Source organism: Podarcis bocagei (genome assembly GCF_964188305.1).
Source record: "Podarcis bocagei genome assembly, chromosome: 1".
NCBI classification, from domain to species: domain Eukaryota; kingdom Metazoa; phylum Chordata; class Lepidosauria; order Squamata; family Lacertidae; genus Podarcis; species Podarcis bocagei.
The window spans coordinates 37,449,517-37,472,603 of record NC_138125.1 but is presented as its reverse complement, the minus strand read 5'-3'; the positions used below and the strand labels follow the sequence as shown (position 1 = coordinate 37,472,603).

At 40.9% G+C, this 23,087-nt stretch overlaps 2 protein-coding genes across 7 annotated transcripts in view; one reads left to right on the top strand and one right to left on the bottom strand.

Annotated features, from left to right (window-relative positions):
* COCH (cochlin) overlaps window positions 1-10,367 on the top strand; it is a 33,874-nt gene extending 23,507 nt beyond the window's left edge. For both annotated transcript variants that reach the window (XM_081208934.1, XM_081208935.1), the window contains 4 exons: window positions 4,128-4,231; window positions 5,964-6,190; window positions 8,285-8,801; window positions 9,638-10,367. In XM_081208934.1, the coding sequence (XP_081065060.1) occupies window positions 4,128-4,231; window positions 5,964-6,190; window positions 8,285-8,801; window positions 9,638-9,813 (1,024 nt within the window). In that variant the 3' untranslated portion in view covers window positions 9,814-10,367. The remainder of the gene's footprint in view (window positions 1-4,127; window positions 4,232-5,963; window positions 6,191-8,284; window positions 8,802-9,637) is intronic.
* A 5,460-nt stretch (window positions 10,368-15,827) lies between these two features.
* Window positions 15,828-23,087, bottom strand: part of STRN3 (striatin 3) — a 48,526-nt gene continuing 41,266 nt past the window's right edge. For all 5 annotated transcript variants that reach the window (XM_081208251.1, XM_081208253.1, XM_081208252.1 and 2 more), the window contains 6 exons: window positions 22,086-22,207; window positions 21,193-21,360; window positions 20,503-20,643; window positions 18,658-18,765; window positions 17,722-17,808; window positions 15,828-17,496 (listed from right to left, as the gene is read on the bottom strand). In XM_081208251.1, the coding sequence (XP_081064377.1) occupies window positions 17,327-17,496; window positions 17,722-17,808; window positions 18,658-18,765; window positions 20,503-20,643; window positions 21,193-21,360; window positions 22,086-22,207 (796 nt within the window). In that variant the 3' untranslated portion in view covers window positions 15,828-17,326. The remainder of the gene's footprint in view (window positions 17,497-17,721; window positions 17,809-18,657; window positions 18,766-20,502; window positions 20,644-21,192; window positions 21,361-22,085; window positions 22,208-23,087) is intronic.

The window sequence follows — 23,087 nt, the reverse complement described above, 5'->3', positions numbered from 1 at the left end:
TCGCTCCTTCTTAGGTGCTATAATTTATAACAATGTGATTAGCGTGGGCATTATTACAGTTATGCATTTTCTGTTATAGTTTGAATCACATTTGAACTGCCTATCAATGCCATCTGTTTCCCTACGCATTAAATATTAAATGGCGCCCATGCAGTATATTAGGAGTATATTAACAAGTAAATGAAAATAAATAAATAGTAATAGTATAGAAAGTGATGTGTTGACACCAGTCTAGTGTGGCATTGTGATTACTGTGTTTAGCCCATTAGATCATGGTGATAAACCCACACTTGTATCACTCCCTAGCATTCGGTAGCCGAAGGCACATTTTCTCTGGATGTTCTTGTGATGCTCTTGGTTATTTGTACAGCAGGTGTGGGGAACATTTGCCTCTCCAGATGCTGCTAAACTACAGCTTCCATAATCTCGAGCAGGTGTGGCCAATGGCCATAGATGATGGGAGTTGTAGTTCATATTAAAGGCCAAATGTTCCCCATACCTCTTATATAGGCTTGTAGTCATCAATAGATTTAATCTATATATATAGGTATATTAAGGTTATCAGAACACAGTTGTGGAAAGCATGGTTAGCATGATAAGGGACAGAATAATAGCTATTCAAGGAAGGAAAACAGATATGCGTTTGCTAAAGCCCTGCCTCACATTACACCTCACCCCGTCTTATCTCCCTTTAAGTTTCTTTGATACAACTCACTGCTTTGTGCATCCAGAATACTTTTTTTAAGATGGCGTCTGAAGTTCCCACAGTGCCAGATTAGCAGCCAGATTTTAAGCACCTCAAGACTGTGGATATACAGGGCATGGATACCCTGCCTACCAACAAATCCCCCAAGCTTGATATGCGGTTGGTTTCATTTGGCTTCTGAATAAACTGCGCTTACGTTTGAACATTGGAAACAGAGGAAATGAGAGTGACCACCCACCACAAGACATGCCAAAACACGGCTGTTTCTATATTGCGACGATCCAAAGCTTTAAGGTGGTATATTTGCTATTGACAGATCAGTTACCATCACACTTCCACAGACTGGGAGTAAAGTTAAGGACAAAAGATCAGTGGTCCAATATAATGGTTTAAAATGCACCAAAAAGCAGCTCTGTTTGGTTCTTAGGGATTGTAGGAAGCAAGATGCCTTATACCATCAGACTATTTGCCCATCTTTCTGCCTAGCATTTCCTACTTCTGAGTGGCAGTAGCTTTTCACAATCTCAAAAAAGGGTCTTTCCCATTACATAGGAACATTGGAAGCTGCCTTATACTGAGTCAGAGCATTGGTCCACCTAGCTCACTGACAGCCGCTTTATGCTGGCTGTCAGTGGCTTTCCAGGGCTTCAGACAAAGGACATTTCCAGGGCTACTTGGAGATGCCAGAGATTAAACCTGGAAACTTCCACAAGCAAGGTGGATGCACTGCGACTGAGCTATGTCCATCTCCTATTACCTGCAACTTGGCCCTTTTTTAGTTGGAAATACCAGGGATCAAAGCTGCATGCAAAACGTCTCCCACTGTAGTCCTCACCCCAATTTTAAAAACAATACTTCAGTTTCTTTGGGATCCTTACATCTGGTCTTGTGTAATGGCAAGTTTCCAACGCTGTAACCTTTTTTTGGAAATCACTTCTGGGAGAAAGGGGCTATAAATCCTTTTTTTCTCCCCTCCTCTAAAATTTGAACCATCTGTGAGATTAAGTAGTGGAGATTTTATTTCTGCCACTTCCTTCCTCCCTCCCTCTGTCTCTTTTACTAAAGTATCAACTCTGCTCTGTCAATCCACATTGATCGTTACTGTGCGAATGTAATCCAAAAACAAATGATTGTTAACAATATATGTAAAAGAAAAAGGACCAAAAACATCTGGAACAATTTACACTGCTTGTTACCAAGCTGATGATGAGTTACCACATAAACATCTAAGTCACAAAAGGATTATTCAATTATATTTGTGGCTGCACTAGCAGCACAAATATTTCATCCAAGAGAATTAGTGTCATCTATGCTCCAAAAATGAGCAGTTCTTCTGAAAACTTTAGTAGAGCCAAGAAAAGCTTTTTGTGTTGAGTGGCTGACAGTGATGGAAAAACACGTACAAGAGATTAAGGCAGGGCAGGGTTTAAACTGAAAATAGCACTCCTAGATTTAGTTAAATTGTATATCTGACATGCAGCCAGTGGATATGGTCACTTTGCTTGTGGTGGGAAAAATACAGAACAAAAAAACCCAGAACAGGTGCTTGGAAACAGTTTACTGAAGTGAGTCCAATGCGTTTTGACTGTAAATCTCTCTTCCGGGGCAGCTGTGAAGACATCCATTTAAACAGTAATTCACAACTAAGCACAAAAATATCTCCCATGGCAATAAAACATGGTAATCTGCATCTTATTTTATCTTCATGTTTTTTACAGTTTCTTCTGAAGGACACATATCCAAATGCATTGGGCAAATGAATGCAACAGAACCCCGGGTGGGGGTGGGGATGAAATCTGCTTTGGAAAGAGAGGATTTAGAGTGGGGACAATTGTGGAGGTGGGGGTGGCGGGCGGCATCGTGTACTTAAGCCTGAGCATACCTGCTTTTTCCACTCCAATTCATCACATCACAAGAAGAGAGTAATACGACTCTCACCAGACCCTTCCCCTCTGCAGCAACCCAGCTGCTTTTTCCTGTGAGAGGTTCTATTCACCTGTTTACAAGAGAAAACTTGTGTTTGGAAACCCAAGGGGTAAAAAGTAATTGAAGAGTTTGTGTCAGGCAGGCAGAGGGTCAAGCATTTCTCTCTCTGTGAAGGAGAGGCGCTGCGCAGAGAGAGAGAGAAGGCGCAGCGCCCCTTGAGCAACGCGCATATCAAGCGAAGCCGGAGGAGGAACAGAAGGGACTTCGCTGAAGGGCGCTGCGCCTTCTCCCTCTCTGCGCCTCTCCTGTGAAGCAGTCTTTGTCCCTCCTGCCTGCCTTCCCAGGGGCTTTTACATCGCCCCGGACAGGGGAGAAGTCCTCCGCTGTCCCGGGGTTTTTTAAAATGCTGGGGGTGGGAAGAAAAGCCCTTGTCCCCCCCCCCCAGCCTTCAGAAGAGGTCGGGGGACAGACTGTCCCCGGACCTGGTCTGAATGCGGTTTCCATAGGAACTCATTAATTGATTTTCAGTGCATTCCTATGGGAAACCGTGCATCGCAAGACGAAAAACTCGCAAGAAGAAAAAACTTGCGGAACGAATTAATTTCGTCTTGCGAGGCACCACTGTATATGGCTCCATTTTCATAGACCTCAGTGACATTTTCCGCAGTGCGGTTGTTTGCTCAGTTGTCTTTGTTTCAATGCTTTGGAAGGAAGACCAGAAGGTCTGTGGTCTACTTCCATCCACTGGTAGAGCATGCAAATGTAGAAGATTCTGACTGGGCTTAAAAGAGTCGATTTTCTTCTGACATAAATTTGCAAGGCACAGAGAAAGGAGCAGGGTGGAGATACAGAAGATGTGCTCAGACTTCCCATTACCCTATTACTTCCCACTGTGCCTATAACACACATGGGACACAGGAGAAACTAGGACAACTATTAAGCACTTTTGAGATTCTTTACAAGCAGGCCCTACATGCAGCTAGATCATGCCTGAAGTGTTTTCACAAGTGATTTTATGGTTGACACCTGATGCATTCTTACTGTAGAGTAATTGCCATTGAACCCAATGGGATTGATTGAGTTATTAATATGTGTGCTGCTTAGAAAGTGAAAGAAAACTGTACATACCTTTTAATCAACGTGTGTTTCTGCCTCTAATTTACAAACCTGGAAAATGTCATCACTGATTAAGTGATGCTTGTGGAAATTGCCAAAGATTGTTCTGAGATAGTGTGCAGTCATATTTGAGGACTGCAGCTATCTTTGTTAAGGAAGCAGTAATTTACTTGGGACTAGGAGCACCAGTGGGTCTGAATCTGACTCTATATTGGAGAAGAAACTAACAGAAACAGATGTAGTAAAATCAGTTTGGAAAAGATTCATAGATTAAATAATGCCACTCAGACTCCAAAACATTAATTTTAGCACTGTTACATTATGACCTTGTTCTGTTTGTTTGTTTGTTTGTTTGTTTGTTTGTTTGTTTTTTAAATAGTGAGCATCCAAAAACAGAATTTTACCTGAAAAACTTCACTGCATCAAAAGATGTTTTATTTGCCATAAAAGAGATAGGTTTCAAAGGAGGCAATTCCAATACAGGTAAGTACAAGCCCAGGCAGGCAAAAGATAAAAAATAGTATTTTCAAATAATGATATACTGTATTTGAGAGGAATTCGATGTAGCGCTAAGGAGATGGCTCTGTCAGCGCATTTCTGGTTGTCTGATGGAACAATCTCCCCCCTCCGCCCATTGCATGCCCATGAGACCCCTGAACGAATTTTGGAGGGCAGGAAGAGGAGAGAGGGGAAAGGCCCATTGCATGAGCAGAAGTCATTGTGACTGTAAAAGTGGATCTATGGAATCGTTATATCATATAATCTTCTGTTGTCCATTACATTCGGCTGCACGGTCCAAGTTTCTGGCTCCATATTTATCGAGAATTGCTGACGGTCCTCAGGAAGCCCAAATAATATACTTATTAAATGATGAAGATACAAGTAGATCCCTTGCAGTCGCTAGATACCTGATTAATGTTTTATTTCAAAAGAGGAGAAATGGATCACTGTATGTCTCTGACAGCTTAGCTAAACTTAGCTAAACTTAAGAATCATCAATAAGTGCCAGAACTAAGACACATACCCTCCAAAATCTGATGGATCTGAATGGCGGTTTACATAGAGGGAGCTTATTGTGTATAGTGTTTACTTAACTGAAGTAAAATTGGTTCTATATGGGTGTTTTAACTTGGAACTGTTTAAACTGTATTGTTTATGGATAAATTCTGATGTATTGTTTCGATATGGGCCAATGGCCGCAATAAATCTAATCTAATCTAATCTAATCTGGAGGGCAGGAAGAGGAGAGAGGGGAAAGGCCCATTGCATGAGCAGAAGTCATTGTGCAAGCGCCCACTGGTAGCACCATGCAGTTGAATCTGGCCCTTTATCTAAACTAAAGGCATTCAAGCTATTTAGAAATGCGGCCTTCTGAAATAGCAACCAAAGTGACTGACAGCCTCGAACAACATATGCTAGATGAGGGGTGAGGGACCTCAGGCCTGGGGGCCAAATGATGGGAGTCCAACAACATCTGGAGAGCCACAGGTTCCTCACCCCCGATATAGAGAATCACTACTAAATCTCTTCTGGAACTGTTTCCACTTGTATCTATAATTCCTGTGTGTGATCCCTGCAGAAAAGCATAGGGCTGGATTCAGCTAACTTGTCCCACTAGCTCAAGGACTTCCGTGAGCACAATGGAACTTTTCTCCCTCTCTTTCTCCAGCCCCCGCCCCCCACGAACCAAATTGGTGGGGAAGGGGGGCAGGAGAACCCCCAAAATTACTTGTGAGGTGAAAAGAGGGGAAATCATTCAGTCAAACAGAAATACGAGTGCTGATGGATTGTTTGTAAAAGCACAATGTTGATAATTTGTCATTTAAAAATAATGTATTGATAACTGTCATGTCTCTTCTGCTATGATTTTGTAATACCAAAACATTTTTGACCCACCCCTGTCATCAAATTTCCTTTAAAAAAATTCACACTGTCTTTGATATATGGCTCTTAAAACTGAACACAGGTTGCAGTGGCCCTTTCTCTGAAAAGGGCTAGCCGCTGCCCCCCCCCCCCCGGCATGTAGGATGGCTGCCTTACTGCCACACTGCTTGAAATTAGGTTTTACAGATTCTCTATTTACTGTTCATAAGTTCCTGGTCTGTGAAGTCTATGTTTTAGACATCTAAACAGAATGAGTTGTGCTTTCAAAAGTAGCAAAAATTGACAATCTAAATCATTTTTCTTTTCTCTCCCCCTCCTGCTGCCTTATCAGGAAAAGCATTGAAACACACAGCACAAAGATTCTTTACTGCTGAAAATGGGGTACGCAAAGGCATTCCTAAAGTCATCGTGGTTTTCATAGATGGCTGGCCATCAGACAATCTGGAAGAAGCTGGAATAGTGGCCAGAGAATTTGGTATTAATGTATTCATTGTGTCCATTGCAAAGCCCACACCCGAAGAGCTTGGGATGGTTCAAGACATTGGCTTTGTTGAGAAGGTGAGAACAGAACTTCCTAAATTTCCCGCCTCTGGGTGGGGCTTCAATAGATTTTGGACAAGATCCCCAACTGAAAAATCGGCAGGTTGTAATCCACGCTTTTGCTAAGGTAGCGTTATAAAAGGAAGACAATGTCAACTAAAAGCTCTTGAGAGTTGAGAAGTTTAGGGTAAAGTTCAGGAGATGATGCAGCTATGCTCTAGAAACAACCATTAGACATCACTCATGCTACAGGGATCGTTGTAATATACATAAGAAACATTCTACACAGCAATCTCAGTAACAATAGGTAAGCTTGCTAGGGGAAGGAAAGCATTTCCCAAGTAGTAAATATTATGGGCTATATCCAACTCAGAGTAGACTCATTGAAATGGCTGAGCCTAAGCTAGTTATGCCTATTAATTTGAATGACTTTGCTCCAAGGAGAATTTAAATTGGATACCGCCTTGATTTTGCTTGCCAGTGTAGCATCACTAGGTTGGGCATACTTGTGTCTCTAGTGGATGAAGGCAGGAGTAGCTTTTACAGGAAGCAGTCTGGTCCCTCTTCAGTTTTTTGCCTCAATATCACATTCTCCTTTTGGCTTCTCTTACTCTTTCATCTTGGCTTAGCAATTTTATTCTTCTGTTATTCCACTCCTTTTACTGTTCTTTCTCTGCATAAATACACACACACACACACACACACACACACACACAAATAGAATCCATGGCCTCGCTTTTGAGAGGGGGACAAGAGCAGCTCGCCCCGGCTGCCAGGGTTTGCTGCTCATCTACAATTATTTTCTTTCCTTGTTGGGACGAAGCAGTGGACGCTTCCCCCACCACAACCAGTCTAGGGAGCATTGGCTGGTCCTCCATAATGGTAATCACTGTACTATGAGATCTACCAGCCCACAGGCTTTAATCAGCCCTTACAAACGCAGCATTGGCTGGGTTGGATTCTTGGAGACAAGTCTGGTCAGCACTAGTAAAGGTACTGACCGTTCCCTCCCCACAATCTGCATTTACCAGGCAACGTGGAGGGGCTTTCTTAAATGGGCTGGGCACAAGCAAGGTTCAGTGGAAACCACATCCATCCCTGACTTACTAGCATTCCTACGGGAACAACAAGCAGTGGCCATTTCTTCTATTCTGGCATGGCTGGATAGCCCTGCTCTGACCTTCAGGTAGGCACTATGGTACTATTCCGTTTGTCAGTATAGCATCACTGGGTTGGGATGTACAAAAGCTTACGCAACTAGGGTGGGTCCCAACTGTAACAAGTTATTACTATGGGAGAGCCTGCTGCCGCCCACCCCCTGCCAAAATGCCACTTCAGAGGAAGCAAAGGTGCCTGGTGAACGTGCTCAGGGACATCCAGGTTGCTGCTCTGCATATTTCTAACATTGTCACTAATAGGACATTGATCTCAGAGATTCTCTGGGCTGAGGTGATGGCCACCAGGAACAGGACTTTAAAAGAGAAGATCTTCAACAGTACTTGTTTCAGTGGCTCAAAAGGTGGACATTGGAGAGCTGAGAACGCTGTGTGAAGATCCCAGAAAGGAAAATGATGAACAACGGGATTATAACGGAGGAAGTGGTTTGCTAGCGGGATTTGCTTGTTCAGTGTAGCATCACTGGGGCCACACCCTGCAACACCTTTTCCCATCTCTGTTTGCACAGTTGGCTTCCAGGTAATGGTTTGTTGTTGGAAATAGGTTAACAATATCCTGATCTTCAGTTCCCCACTGTTCATGCTCAGTGAGTATGCAAAACTGAAGAGGGGACAGACTATTTTTTGTAAAAGCTCCTCCTGCCTTTGTCTACTAGAGTTGCAAGTAAGCCCAACACAGTGATACAACGCTGGGCAAGCAAATCTACCCTTCAGGTAGGTACAATGGTTCTTTCTGTTGAAGTCTAGGAAAATATGCCCTTTTTAAAATAGACAGTCTCAAGGGAAGATATAAGCACCATGCATCACAAACAAACATTTAATGCAGTACCTCTCCCACCGAAAGAATACATCAGAGAGTTATAGATAAGTAGTTAACATCCATTTATTCAACAGAAGAGCCAAAATCCATAGCTTTTCTGTTTCGTTTTTTAAACAGGCCGTTTGTCAAAATAATGGCTTCTTCTCCTACAACATACCCACTTGGTTTGGTACTACAAAATATGTGAAGCCACTTGTTCAAAAACTCTGTGCTCATGAACAAATGTTGTGCAGCAAGACATGCTACAACTCAGTCAACATAGCTTTCCTGATAGATGGCTCCAGCAGCGTTGGAGATAGCAACTTCCGCCTCATGCTTGAATTTATCAGCAATGTTGCCAAATCATTTGAGATCACAGATATTGGCGCCAAAATTGCAGCAGTTCAGTTCACCTACGACCAGCGCACTGAGTTCAGCTTTACAGACTACGTCACAAAAGAGAGGGTTCTTTCTGCCGTCCGAGGAATCCGTTACATGAGTGGTGGCACAGCTACTGGAGAGGCCATTACCTATACAACCAGAAATGTTTTTGGACCTGTGAGAGATGGGGCCAACAAAAATTTCCTGGTGATTTTGACTGATGGCCAGTCTTATGATGATGTCCGAGGACCCGCTGTTTCTGCTCACAAAGCAGGTAAAATGATTGTCACTGTCTGTGCTCATACAAGTTACGTCTGGTGTGGGGAGTGTGGCTGCTTTTGAAGCTAATGATCTGAACAGCTGTGAAAGAAATTCATAGTTGTTCATTGCTATGTGTATTAGAACTCATTGGGTGGTACCTGACTAGGTCATACTTGGTGGACTGAAGCTAGCCTTGATTAACAACTCTACAGATGTCAGTGGGTCTACTCTGACTATGATTTAGTCAGATACCATCCATTACTTTGGGATACCCATCCTGGGTTTAACAGAGATTCCCACTACGTTCTGGACCAACTTGCCTCATTACATGTTCTGACACAACAATCATAAGGGGTTGTATCCAAAGCAGCACTAAGTCATGGTCCTGTTGGCACACAAATTTCTGCTTGGACAATGGAACTTTTGCCCTCTCCTCCTCCATGTGCTCCCTAAGTATGTTCTCGGTGTCCCTCAACCCTCGAGAGCAGATATGGAGAAGGTGTGGGGCACATGGAGGGGCAGGAGAATGGGCAAAGACTCATTGTACAAGCAGAAATCATTGCACTAAAGAGACATGTTGTTTGGATACTACCCATAGACTAATCAAGAACCCAAAATACATATCGTGTGTGCTATGGGATCATTCTGTAAGCCATCTTACAAAACCTACTCTCTGTATTCCTGTGAAATTGAAGCAGCACTTACAGCAATGGGCAGGTCCTATAACCTCTTTATAGCTACGAAATAGGATAATGACACAGGCCTCACTTTTTAATTTTTATTTAAGGAAGACTCAATAAACCATTGTCATGTCTGCTTGAGGCTTAAACCAGCCTTTCTTTTTTGCAGGTATTACCACCTTCTCCATTGGCATTGCTTGGGCACCACTGGAAGACTTAAAAGATATGGCATCTGAACCAAGGGAGACACACACCTTTTTCACAAGAGAGTTTATGGGACTGGAGCAGCTTGTTCCTGATGTTGTTAGAGGCATTTGCAGAGATTTCTTGGACTCCAAACAGTAAATGGAAGGCTGCAGGAGATGACTCTAAATCACGTCAGGAATGCCAAGGAGGTCTCTCTAGGGTATAGATGTTCTGTTATTCTAGCACACAAAGGGCTACTCTTCTGCTTTCTTTAGGCAGATCTTGTACGGAAGTCAGTGGAAGTTTTGTTTGAATAATCAGTAAGCGGAGAAGTTAGCCCAAAGCTGCCATTACATATGTATATTTAATATTTCTCAGTTAAAGTTTAAAGTGATGCAGTTCTTATAGTTAAGGTTACTTGATATTCATGTTATGTATATAGAGAAAATACACAGCTGATCCTGGCATTAAATGCTGAATATAATCTCAGATACATTCTATCAAGTGTAAAAAAGATTGCTTTAGAATACTATCAACTGTGGTGAAAGGAATATTTTGCTGAGTACATAGCTATCAGCGCTGCATTTGCATAGCACAGACTAGTGCTTAGAACATCTTGTATGCATCCTGATAAACAGTTCATGTACAGCAATTAGTTTCTTAAAAAATTATTTGACTACTCCAAAGCACAAATAAAAGCTGTTTAAAATCTGGCTAAGTTTGGATTTAAAACAGAACAAAAACAACATATACATATAAACCTTGGTCATGTGCATCTCCAAAGATTTGGTACTGTATGAATAATTATGTTTTAAGGGGCAACTTTCAGCTTTTATCTGAATTAATTCAATTGTTGTCAGTGGGACTGAATTCACTTAAATCCAGTTATGCCAGATTAAAAGACCCATGAACTGGGCTGTAAACTGCCTACCCACCATCAACTGCAGAACTGTTTGCCCCGCAACAAGTTGTTTTGTTTGTAAACATTATAAGCAATTATGAAAGGTACAGAAGGGATCATATTTAACTGGCTTTTAGTCATAATTTATGATTGTCAATATATTACATAAATATAAGTGGCAACAATGCCTAGTATTTTTCTACATTATTACCTAGATATTTCAACATAGGTGGTGTTGTTTTTAGCATGTGGGAGGGGAAAATATGCACTTTTCTCAGATTACTATTTTATTCATAGCTTTAAAACTGTTTGATATGGAAAATACACATACCTTACATGACAGCTGTTCTCCACACTATGGATTGTTTGTTTTTTTATAAGACTCCCAATAGTATGCTATAATTCAATAAAGCAATAACAAAGAATGCAGCTGTTTGTATCATTAACTGTGGAATTATCACAAGAAAACAAAAATAATTATTGTATACTGTTTGGGGAAATGATGAATTGTAGCAAGTGGTATAATGTAAGGCAAGGGTATGTCATCAATCTCAACCTACCCCATGGTAACTGTTTGCAGGGGGTACGGTGGTGGAATCATGTGCTGGGTCTGAATGGTTCAGGTGATGAGGCGAGAGCAGGTATAAGGCTTGCTTCTAAAACTGAACTCGTTTGTCAGGAGGGCCACCTTTATATTATTTCAGATGAAATACCTGCTACTTACACCTTGTATCTTGAAGCAACCAACTTTCCTACTGCTAACGTCTCATTTTTAAATATTCCCTTATTCACCAATTAGTAGACAAGGGCTGCCTTCGGCTATAGGACAAACGTACCAGAAGTCTTCCAATTTAAAAGCCAAACAAATATATTGGGTGAAATCCAGCATTGCGTGAGTGAAATTCCACTTGCACAAGGGGGCTTCTTCTTTCTTTCCTCCTGTAAAGTCCCCTAACTGCTTGGGTACATGGAAGGCGTGAGCAGAAGTACATCCAAACAGCATTGGCTGCCCGCATTAATTTTGTTGAAACTTACTTATGACATCAGATTAGGTTTATTAGTGAGTTAGATGTTAAATACGTGAATATTTGCTTTAAGGGTTACTTTAAAGAGGGATAAATTTCCTTGCACTCATTCTCTTTCTTTTTGGAAGCAAACAGCCAGTTGCTATTATCTTCTCCCCAGTTAATACATTCGCTTTACAGAAGACTTGATCCAAAGTCTTCATCTGGCCAGGAACTCACTGCTACTTGTAAACACCTGACAGTCTGCCTTCAGCTCTTCTAGAGGACTGCTGCTGAAGTCTTCCTCTTCCTACAGATCAACTCAGCTTCTGTCTCAGCCCTGGTGTCTTCATTTCCTCCTTAGACAGCCACAGCCTGCTGCCACTAGGACCTTTCAGCTCTTATTTCTGTTTCTGCTTCTTCCTCTGCTTCTTCAGTCCCTAACTCCAGACTCCCACAGTGCTAGGTCTGTCTTTTTAGTCTCTTCAGCCAGAACTCTTTAACCAATGAAAAGTTAGGCTCTTGACAAACCAAAGAGAATGTCCACTTTAGGACCTATCACAGCCTAACTTTTTTATTCCATGTGCTAATGTTCACTGACACAATAGAAAACTTCACATGGTAGAGTCACCTATTTAGTAACTTTATCTACATTTTTCTTGGCAGACTGCCACCTATATGACACCTGGGAGATGAAACCTGCCAACCTCTCTGTCCTCATTTAGTTAACTATTCACAAACGGAGCAGTTTTCACATATTAATACTATGCACAGGTAACTTTTACTGTTTCTCCACACTGCAAGTCTGTAAAAGCTGAGCCTGTGGCATTTGAGGCAGAATTCATCTTCCAAACCCTCTCAGCTTTTAAAAAGCAAGTTTCCATAGTTGTGAAGATATACTTGAAATCTGAGAAGGCAGAGGAGGTGCAAGAATAGGATTTCTTAGTGCTTGGCAGTGCTCCCTGTAGGTCATCCTCGTTCCCCAAAAATAAACAAAAAAGAAATAGTGCACACTGGTTCAATTTGCACAGCTCAGAGACTTTAGCTCTTCTTAGTGCAGAATCTATTTCATTGCTACTTATTAGTGCAAATCACACACAACCCAGCCAACCATCTTATTGGATTCCACAAAAGAGAAACCCAAGGAAGGAAATGACACACTTAAAAAGCATTTTAGCAGTTGAGGAAAGTTCCAAGCCTTTAAACAGTTTGTGAGAACAGAAGGTACAGTATCAAACTTTATTTCGTTCACAGACCAGCATAAGATAAAACATACAGATAAACTGAACACACAAGACTTAAAACAGGTAAGAGATAAAAAGTAGTAATTAAAAGGCAATTTTATTGTACATACTTAAAAAGACAGAAACAAGGGCAAACGGTTAAAAGTGATTATGAGGGAGTGTGAAGGAGCACAGGTCTTGCATTTTGGGCCTAGTTTGTGGCGCAAACCATCCTTTGACAAATATCCACCATGGCAGCACAAAATCTAGCAACCAAGTATGTAACATCTGGGATTTCATCTTGAAGTAGCAGACAGGTATAAAGTTGTTCTGTGCAACCTGATAATTTTTGTAGTATAGGTAAGATGAACCTGGCTTGTATATCTGTATAGCATTGGCAGTGAGAACAGAGGCATTGGACTATTGGAGCGACAACTAAAACTAAGCTGGAAATGCTTTATGAACAGTTTGCCCATGTTCAGTTTAGTAAAACATTCTTTATGCCTGAGGATTGGGGAGAATCTATGGGAAAGTCATATCAGTGCTCCATGGCTCCATTTCCTCCACTGAAACCTTAGCTGCTGCTGAGCCATAAGACCAACATTAAAGAGGCCACAGCTGTCCACAGAAACAATTCAGGGGTGGGAAGGTCTATAGTGTGTAACCAGAGATTGTTCAACTTGACTATTTGCAGTCTTTCTACAACTGAGCCCCGCACATCATTATGTGGTACCGAAGAGAAGCAACAAGAAACAATGGTGGACTGTGCCTGTTGGTGATCTTCTGTATTGTATGGAATTAAGCATTTCAGAACTAACTTCTAACAAATACTAGGACGATACATATATAAACTTAATATGTGTATGTGTCAGGGGCTCAGGAACAGAGGCGAGAGGAAATGGAGAGCGAAGGGGAAGAATCTGAGGGCAGCGTAGGGGAGTATGACAGTGACCCGAGAGATTCCATGAGCTTCTCCAGCGAATCAGAAGATTCCCAGAAGGAGGCGCCGATGGCCAGGGCAAGGGGGGTCCCAGGGGGAACACACCAGAAACAAGGGGCCAGTGGGGACTCCCAAAGCAGCAGCTGGAAATCAGGACCAGCTTCCCCACCAGAGCGTAGTGGGGGGGAAGAGTCCCATGTGTCAGGGCCAGCGTCTCCTCCAGCAGGGAGAGAAGATGAGTCAGGGCTGACCACACCTCTATCAGAGAGTGGGGGAACGGAGGGGAGGTCAGGTCCAGCTAGCCTCCCCGAAGGAGGAAGCAGTGACAGGAGCAGCGTAACGGTCAGGAGGAAGGTTGCCAGCTGGGCGCGCGCGCCAAGTTCGAATGTACAGGCACGTGGGACAGCAGAAAACCCGGATTGGGAACCAGGTCCTAAAGCCCGCCGGAGGCAGGGGACTCAGCGTCAGAAGAGTCTAGGAAGGGCGAGACCCCAGCTGACAGGCGGACCCAGAGGAGGAAAGAGCAAAGGAAGAGGTGGAGCAAGGCTAGAGTCTTAAACTGGTGTCTGGGGGGAGGAGATTCAGACGGAGCTTCAGTGGTCTAGAGTTTCAGACGTAGAGCTGCACACTGCGGCTGTGAAAGCGAAAATGAACTTCAATAAAGACTTTTGTATATAACAACGAACTGGCGTTGGTCCTTTTTGAGCTGGGACCTCGGGCAGCTCTGACAGTATGCATTTGTGTGTCTTCAACAGGAAGGATAGTGGTATCCACGTTCCCCATTTTTAATACAATTTCAAAGAAAAGCAGTTTGTTTGGCAATATTTTATTAAAGAGTCACATTTCATTTAAGCCTTAGAATGCAGCACTCTGGAAAAGCTGCCAGGAACAATGTTTGACTTAAGAAAAGGCAATTATGAAACTAATTCCAATATAATTAATTCCAATATAATAAAATAAAAACCACTCTTGCCTATTAGTTAATGCTTTAAATTGGTGGAAAAAACCAAGAGTGCAAATCAGCAGAAGAGTTTTCAAAAACCTCTACACACAGACACATTTTGAAATCACACTTTGAGCTCTATGGTCAAAGGTGGGGTTTCCTTTTTTATTTACAGTATAAATTTAATGCATCAGGATTGCAAACAATGGTGTTGCTTTTTCTCTAATCTGGCTCTATGCAATATATGCTTACATTACTTTGTCAAGGGTACATTACCATCTTGTTTTGCTCCAATCTGAGAAATACATTCTCTCTGCTAATCTAATTGTAAAACATGGAAACACAAGATACCATCCATTATAAGAACATTTTCCATGTCCCAATGATGTGCTCAGCAACTAATTCAAGAAACATGCTGCCACCCATTCTTAGTTTGTATTGTGCCATTTTTCTCTTTAGAGAATGGGTCCATTTGTAGAAACAATTTATGGAAGAAAGACATGTTACAAGATTAAATGAATGGCACACAAAGGTACTATGAACTGCTTTGCCATGAACAGTTACAGAAACAATCATCTTATGATTTTTGGGGCGAAATAGGCATGGAAAAACCACTCAAAATCTGTGTTTTAAGAATCTAGTCTGTCATTAAATGGAAAGTTTTACACTCCAAAGTGTGCTACTTAATATCATCTACCTTTTAGAGTAAAGGCACAATGATTTCATTAATTGTAGATGATAAACACAAGATTCCTTTAAGATTGTAAAATCAAATATCTAAAACTGTAATCCTAGTCGTCTGCCTCAGTGAACTCAGTGGGACTAACTACTGAGCAGGCATGTGAAGAATTGAACTGATTTGCTTTCAAATTTGACTCTAGTGCCATTGCTTGACAATATTCTCATTTAAAAAAATACAAGCTGCCCTGCCTTTGTGTTTCCCATTTTTAAAATACAAATCACTATTTGTTCTTGAAACTGGTTCTTATAAGGGAGTGGCACAGTTGAAACTGTTGATAAATATTACAAGTCTTTAAAGCAATGCAGTTTATTAAAATGTGCAAAGCAAGTTTTGTTAAAATTTAAACCTTCCTTTCCAAATTACTTGAAGAATAAAACGACACTTAAAACTCTGCAACACAAAATATAACCAACAGTAACATACAGGTACACCATTTAGTATTTATTATATGCATTTTATATACATTATTTTTTTAAACAGCTGTACTTTTGCTATGTTGTACAATCTTAAAAATTTGCTGATTCATAGTTTGTAAAACAGAAAACTTACAAAACTCATCAAAACTTGCAAACTGATCAGAAAGATTTTTGTGGAAGACTAGAAAAAATACTTTATTGTCTTAATCATGCAGTTACACAAACAAAATCTTTTTGTTACACCATAAACTGAAGCACATCCGAAAAAAACAAATCAAAGCAGAGAATAACTATTCCAAACACAGCCAATTTCTGACTCTTGATTCAACTACTTTTGCATTCTATTTGAACCGCAAATAAAAACATTTTCACTCCAAAAGTTCTGAAATGACTTCCTGGAATCAACTTTACTCCAGACACTTAACTGGAAAAAGTCTGTCTAACTTTTAAAACTATTACATGTCCCATTTTTAATCTATTTTAGACTGTTCGAAGAGTGCCATAATAGATATACAGGGCCCCTTGATACGCTACATAAAAAGAATATAAAGACCAACAAAAATGAAATAAATAATAGGCCATTAGCCAGATGGGTAATCCTTGATAAATAATCTCGTAAATACAGTTAAGATGTACAAAATATCACATAGTGATAGGATGCCAAGATTAATTTTAAAAGTTCATTGGGAGGGCTGGGGGTACTTAGTTCCTTTGTGTTTCACTTACACAATTCTTTACAGTCCTTTAGGAAGCCAGTTATGCAATGATGATGAATTAGCATCCTGATGAAAGGACTTAGTTGAGCTTCATTAGATAACAAAGGAAACGGTATTGTTACAGGGCAGCGGGCCAGCAAGATCTCTGTGGTTTCAGGTCCTATAATGCAGAAAAAACGTCATCCATACAATCTTGAGCACTGTTGTGACAGGCTAAATATATAAAAGACATATAAAAACTAGAATTTTATCCAAATATTTTGTGCAACTAATGCTAAACATTTTAAGTTAATTCCTTTTTCTTTAAAGCAAAATAAAAGTTTAAAAGGGGAATCTGTGGCATTTGACTGATAAGTGAAGATACTAAGAGATGCAAAGAAAGCTACTCTTGGAGCTCACTCCCCCAACAAGAGCACCACATTCCTAACCCTAAGGCAGCACACAGAGTCCAAAATAAAAGTCTTTAATAAGATCCGACTCCACGTTCGTTTAAAGACACACCTAAATAACAGACAAACGCTCAGTCCATATCCAGTCAAGGCTACAAATACTGGTTTGCTTTTTTTTTTCCTTTCAAAAATACAGTAATTACAGTTAAATGAATCAGCCCAGCGTTATTCACGAGATCGTGATTTGACCAATTTAAATCTGCCCCAAACACACAGTCTCTGCTGAGGCTGGTCACATGTAGTGTCTCATCAGTAACCGTTTCAGTGATGGCAGTGACGCATTCCCTCTTTTCGTCCAGGCAAACCTGCTACATGAGATGCAGGTTTGCTTTGTTATGTCACACAAATACTTTGGCAAGGGCATCGGCTCCTGCACTGGCAATATATGCTTTTGATGGATGAAAAGCTACGTCATAAATGGATTCATCCAGCTTTTTCCTATGGGCTGTTATTTCTTGCACACACGTTTTGCTGTCCAAATTCCACAATCTAATAGAGCAGTCATGACCTGAATGAAGAGAAAAACAAGGGTCAGGATTTCAGACATAGCTAAATGCACAACACAACAAGATCCGCTAGCAATACAGGAGACGTTGCTGACAACAACAACAACAACAACAACAACAACAACAACAACAACAACAACAATTTATTTATACCCCGCCCATCTGGCTGGGTTTCCCCAGCCACTCTGGGCGGCTTCCAACAGAATATTAAAATACAATAGACTTACTTCCAGACATCAAGTAGATTCCATTAGGGTCCACAGCTAAACTTGTGACAGCGTCCAAGTGAGCAACCATAGAATGGATCATTTTACCTAACAGCAATTAAAGAACATGTAACGGTTACCAAGGATTCAACCTTAAGAAACAAAAATACTGCACTGTTGGATCAGAACAGGTTTCCATCCAGCTCAGCATTCTGTTTCCAATGGTGGCCTGCTAGGTGCTTCAAGGAAGGTCACAGAAAGGAATAAATATTTGCCCTTAAATCAGTAACAGTTTTAAAATGATTTATGTTAAAGGGATGGCATACGACTTTTAGAGTCTTCATTATCATAGTAATTTTGTTTCTGATTGCCAATTCTTTATGAATGCCACTTGAAGGCAAGTTGACACACTCGATTGAGAAGGTTAAACAGCTATTAATAGATTTGCAAAAAGCAAGAACAAACATAGGAAACACCAAGCCAATAACTTATTGAAAATAATTCCCAGTCACTGAAGCTGCACAAAGTACAAAATCCAGGACAGCTAGAACAGAATAATGGAGACAGGAATATGCTTCTCAATTTGGGGCAACAGACTAATCCCATCTGCAGCTCCTATTTCCTGATGCCAATTCTAGCTCCAGCTATTTCCCCGCTACAGCAGTGAAAGATAAAATACTTTTAACTTCAATCTTAAAGGAATAAACATAGGCCTGCCATCCCCCCGCTGCACCTCAGCCACTATCTTGAGCTGCTGTGATCACAACATTCCAGTGGAGGATTTGGGAAACTGGGGATTAGGTGGGGAAGGCTGAAAGAAGACCCAAATGTCCCAGACTAAAGGAGGGATGACTGACAGAGAGGAGAATCTATAGAACATGCAGGAGCATAAGAAAAGTATCAGAGGAATTGGCAGGATGCTGACGAAATGGAAGAAGGGCATTTTCATTTCCTTACCCGTTTTATTGTCAAAAAACTTGATGTGTCTATCTTCATGAGCTGTTATTGTTACAGGGAGTGTGGGGTGACTTACTACCCTGTTAATGTGATTGTTTGATTGTAAACCTGAGAACACAATAGAGATGACAATCAGAGGAGGAAGGAATCACAATGAATTCAGTTAACATGTTTGGTGCCTGCCTATCTATCTATCTATCTATCTATCTATCTATCTATCTATCTATCTATCTATCTATCTAATCTCCACAAGTTATCCCTGTCACTCTAGCTTCTTTATGGGAGTTTGCATGTATGTCAAAGGATGGATTCAAAGACAAAACTGGCTCCAATTCAGGAAAAGTGGGGGCTGGGTTGTTGCTATGAGAACGAGCAACAGCAAGCCTCAGGCTCTCGTGTTCCCCTCCTTTGCACACAATCGGAAGAGACTGGACTCTTCCGCTTATAGCAAGACAAAAGATGCCAAATGATGGTTTGCCAAGAAACTAGAAGTGGAAGCTTTTCATCTCCCCCACCCCCACCCCAGAAAGAAATGGGAGGAAAGAAAACATGAGCCAGAGGACATACCATGACTACCCCTATCCACTGTCAATGGAGTTTTGTGTAGTTGAGCTGCCGCCACCACATCTGCAGTTCAGTCATTTATGGCAAAGCAAAAGGTGGGAGGGCAGGACGACTGAGCCTGATCCCTGCAGAAGCTTCAGGCTGGAGCAGTGGTCAAGTTTCAAGTCAAACAATAATGGCTCAGTCCCCCTCTCTCAGAATGCCCCATTTCTGCTAAACTCCACTGGCCTTGAAACCCCTCTCTACGTACAGCAGAAGATCAGGGAGAGAGATGAGTAGAGGGAGGCCTCTGCTCAATCTAAACCATCCCCACCCACACAGACCAGTGTATATTATGGTTTGATTCTTTTGCAACTGAACTACCATTACTCTGACACAGAACTTCTAATAAACCATGCTTGCCAATGATTGCTTTAATCAAACTGATTATGGTCCTAGTTTTGGGGCGCTCATGTACTATTTTAGCAAAGATTTCTGGGGTATGGGCAATGAAGAAAAAGTGGATGAGCAGATGTGTAACACTGGCACTTGTACTACTTGAAATGAACATTTTAAGAAGCAGCTTTCATTAGGCATCTCCTTACTTGAAGAGGTCTGGGTGAACATGTCAGCAAAAAGACATCAAGGACTTTTTATCTGGCAAGTGAAATGTGGTTTTTTTAAAAAAATCTTGTTTGTCCTCGCCATTCTTCTTTGAAGCAGTTCATCCTAATTCTTCCATTTTACACATGGGGACTTGCTGATGGTAACTTTCAAGACCTCCCAGTAAGTTCACACAGTTGAGGCAGGACTTAAAACAAAGTTTCCCAGAACCAAATTCAACACCACCAGAGGAACTTAAAAATATTCCTGTTTACCAGGCATTTGATGGCAGAAAGATAGTGTTCCTGGCAACTGTGAAATTATTAGTTGTGAGGGTATGTGACTGTTCATACATTTTCAGAAGTTCTGAGATGCTTTCACATGTTTTGAATATGTTTTTAGATTATTTTTAATTGCATTGTTTTACTACACAGTCACGCTGGGCTCCTTTGAAAGGAAGGGTAGAAATTTAACAAATAATAGGGTGGCAAGCAAATATCTGGTAAGAACAAAAACTGTGGCATCACTGAACTACTTCAGCTGAACCTCCCCAGGATTTCTGTACACATATTTCACTGATGCAAAATATCCATTTGAAGAAAAATGTTTTCCTATATTTATATTACACCTTGGCCTTGTAAGATGAAGTCCCAGCTGCAAAAGTGATAAAAAGAGCAGTAAAGAACCTCTTTTGCTTACCAGAATCAGTCTGTGATGAAAGCATTACCAGTGCCTGGGATGTTTCCAAATCATAGATGACGGTGTTGCCAGTGCTAAATGATGTCACCATATGAGCAGGATCACAACCTATAAAGTCAACTGATGTGGGTATTCCATACTCTGGAGCCGAAAGAAAAGAATGAACAATGAATCTGTTAAGAGAAATACTTCTACATACAATTTAAGTTTCTAAGATAATTAATTTACTCAAAGATAAATATAATAATTAAAGTCAATGTACTGCTCTTTTTTTAAAAAAAACCAAACAACTTCATACACCAAGCTATATTTATTTTAAAGCAATTTATGTTGCTTCCAAGTATAACTGCCATCCGAAATAAAATGGCTTGGATTCAGGGATCATAATGTGATTTTATTGGTTTATTTGTTGTTAGCCAGCCAGAGCAATAGAAAATACAATGAAAGGAAATTATTTAAAATTTTCAATAAACAAACAAACCATTAAAAAAAAACAGACAAAAACCAAAAGGACTTGGAGTTAAAGGAAACACAGGTGTCTAGACTATCATTACCCGCTGTTATGAACTTTAGATTTGCTTCTAGAAATACTGTTTCTTGGCTGGTGTGTGTGTTTGTGTGTGTGTGTTTACAAAAATATTTTCTTTTAAACTTGACCTTTGTTAACAGATAGAAAACCTCACAGCTCACCTCTATTTCCATTGTAAGTGCAAATGCAGGGCACTTTTTCTGGTGGATTCCATAATCTAATACTGCCATCTGCTGAGCAAGATAGTAAGTGATTCTTTATACCGCTATAAGCAAGACCCCAGACCGCATCCGTGTGAGCAATTAATGTGCCAGCTAGAACGTTTGGCTCTTTAGAAAAAAAAGAAAAACAAAATCGATTAGTCAATCTTTTGAGTATTTCTAACCAGCATCCCAAAAGATGTATGGGTTCTTATAATGCAAATCTGTGTGGATAATCTATCAATTTGTTGTGAGATTCCAAATTATATAGTCATGATAACTGATCTTATTTCTTCTCTCCACAGATGGCTTCAGGAAGCAGCACTGGATGAGTGCTACTCTGGTCCTACCTAGGCTTTTGAGCTATGCGATGCCACAGGGCACGAAGCTGTCTCCAATGCTATTTAACTCCAATGGGAGTGGTCACTGGAGCAAAGTGTCATCAGTATGCTGATGATACCGAACTCTATTTCTCACTAACATCTGATTGGGAACAGCTGAGAAGGCCCTGGACTGTTGTATGAATACAATGGTGGGCTAGATGAGGGCTAAAAAAGAAGAGTCTGACTCCTGGCAAGACTGAGACTCTGTGGGTGAGCAATTAAGTTCCCACATCAAGGAAGTTGGAAAGCTGCCTGCCTAGATGGGATCCAGCATTGCCACTGAAGGCAGAGGTCTCCTTCGTGGCTAGGAGTGCCTTTCACCAATTTTAATTGTTTGGATCACTATAGCTGTTCCCGGATCAGCATAGCTTGACCGCAGTTGTCCATGCACTGGAAACCTCACAGTTGGATCACTGCAGAAACAACCTAAGTGGATGAAACTACATTATGACATATTTAAATAATGCTTACCATATGTATCATAAGGATCCACATTTGGGCTAGGCATGTTCCACCATTGTATAGTTGCATCTATTCCACCACTAAAACACTGCTCTCCATTGGAACTAACTGCCAATGATAATACAGGTCCACTGTTTTAAAACACAAAAGCAGTAGATTAAATACCAAAGTCAATTTTGCTTTATTGTTTTAAATATCAAAGCTTGAGTAGAATATCAAAATTACACTTTTAAACACACATACTTGCTGGTAACCTTACAATTTTGTTAAATAGTACAAAAGCTAAGAATCAGCATTAAAATATGAAAGATTCGAGAGGAAAAATCCTATTAGTAGTACAATTGGAACTATTAACAGAATAGATACTAAGGACACATAAGGTGCTCATTTAGGAAAACAGAAACTCAACTAAGGTAAGAACTTAGGAACAGCTAAGAACTTTAAGTATGTTTAGTAATTTAACAAACTCATTTGAAAAGTTACAATTATGAGAGAGAACAGCAAGTTACCAGCACATACAAAAAGCTGCTTCCATACAGCATCTCCTTATTTCGTCCCACCACATAACATGTGGTACCATACAGTGGTACCTCTGGATGCGAACGGGATCTGTACCAGAGCCCCATTTGCATCCTGAGCAGAACACAACCTGCGTCTGCGCGTGCCACGATTCGCTGCTTCTGCGTGTGACGTCATTTTGAGCGTCTGCGCATGTGCAAGCAGCGAAACCTGGAAGTAACCCGTTCCGTTACTTCCAGGTCGCCACGGAACGCAACCTGAAAACGCTCAACCCAAAGCATATTTAACCCGAGGTATGACTGTACTCCATTTATCAGAAACAAGGGAACAAACACATCTTACATTATATTGTCACCTCAACTTTTCTTTTAAGCCTTCATAACCATAACCATAACCATAACCAGTAGTGAACAGCATGGTGCGATGGCATCACTCAACAGATCTCTGGTTGGTTGCATCACCGCTACTTACTGGGAGACAGGGGCGGGGCTA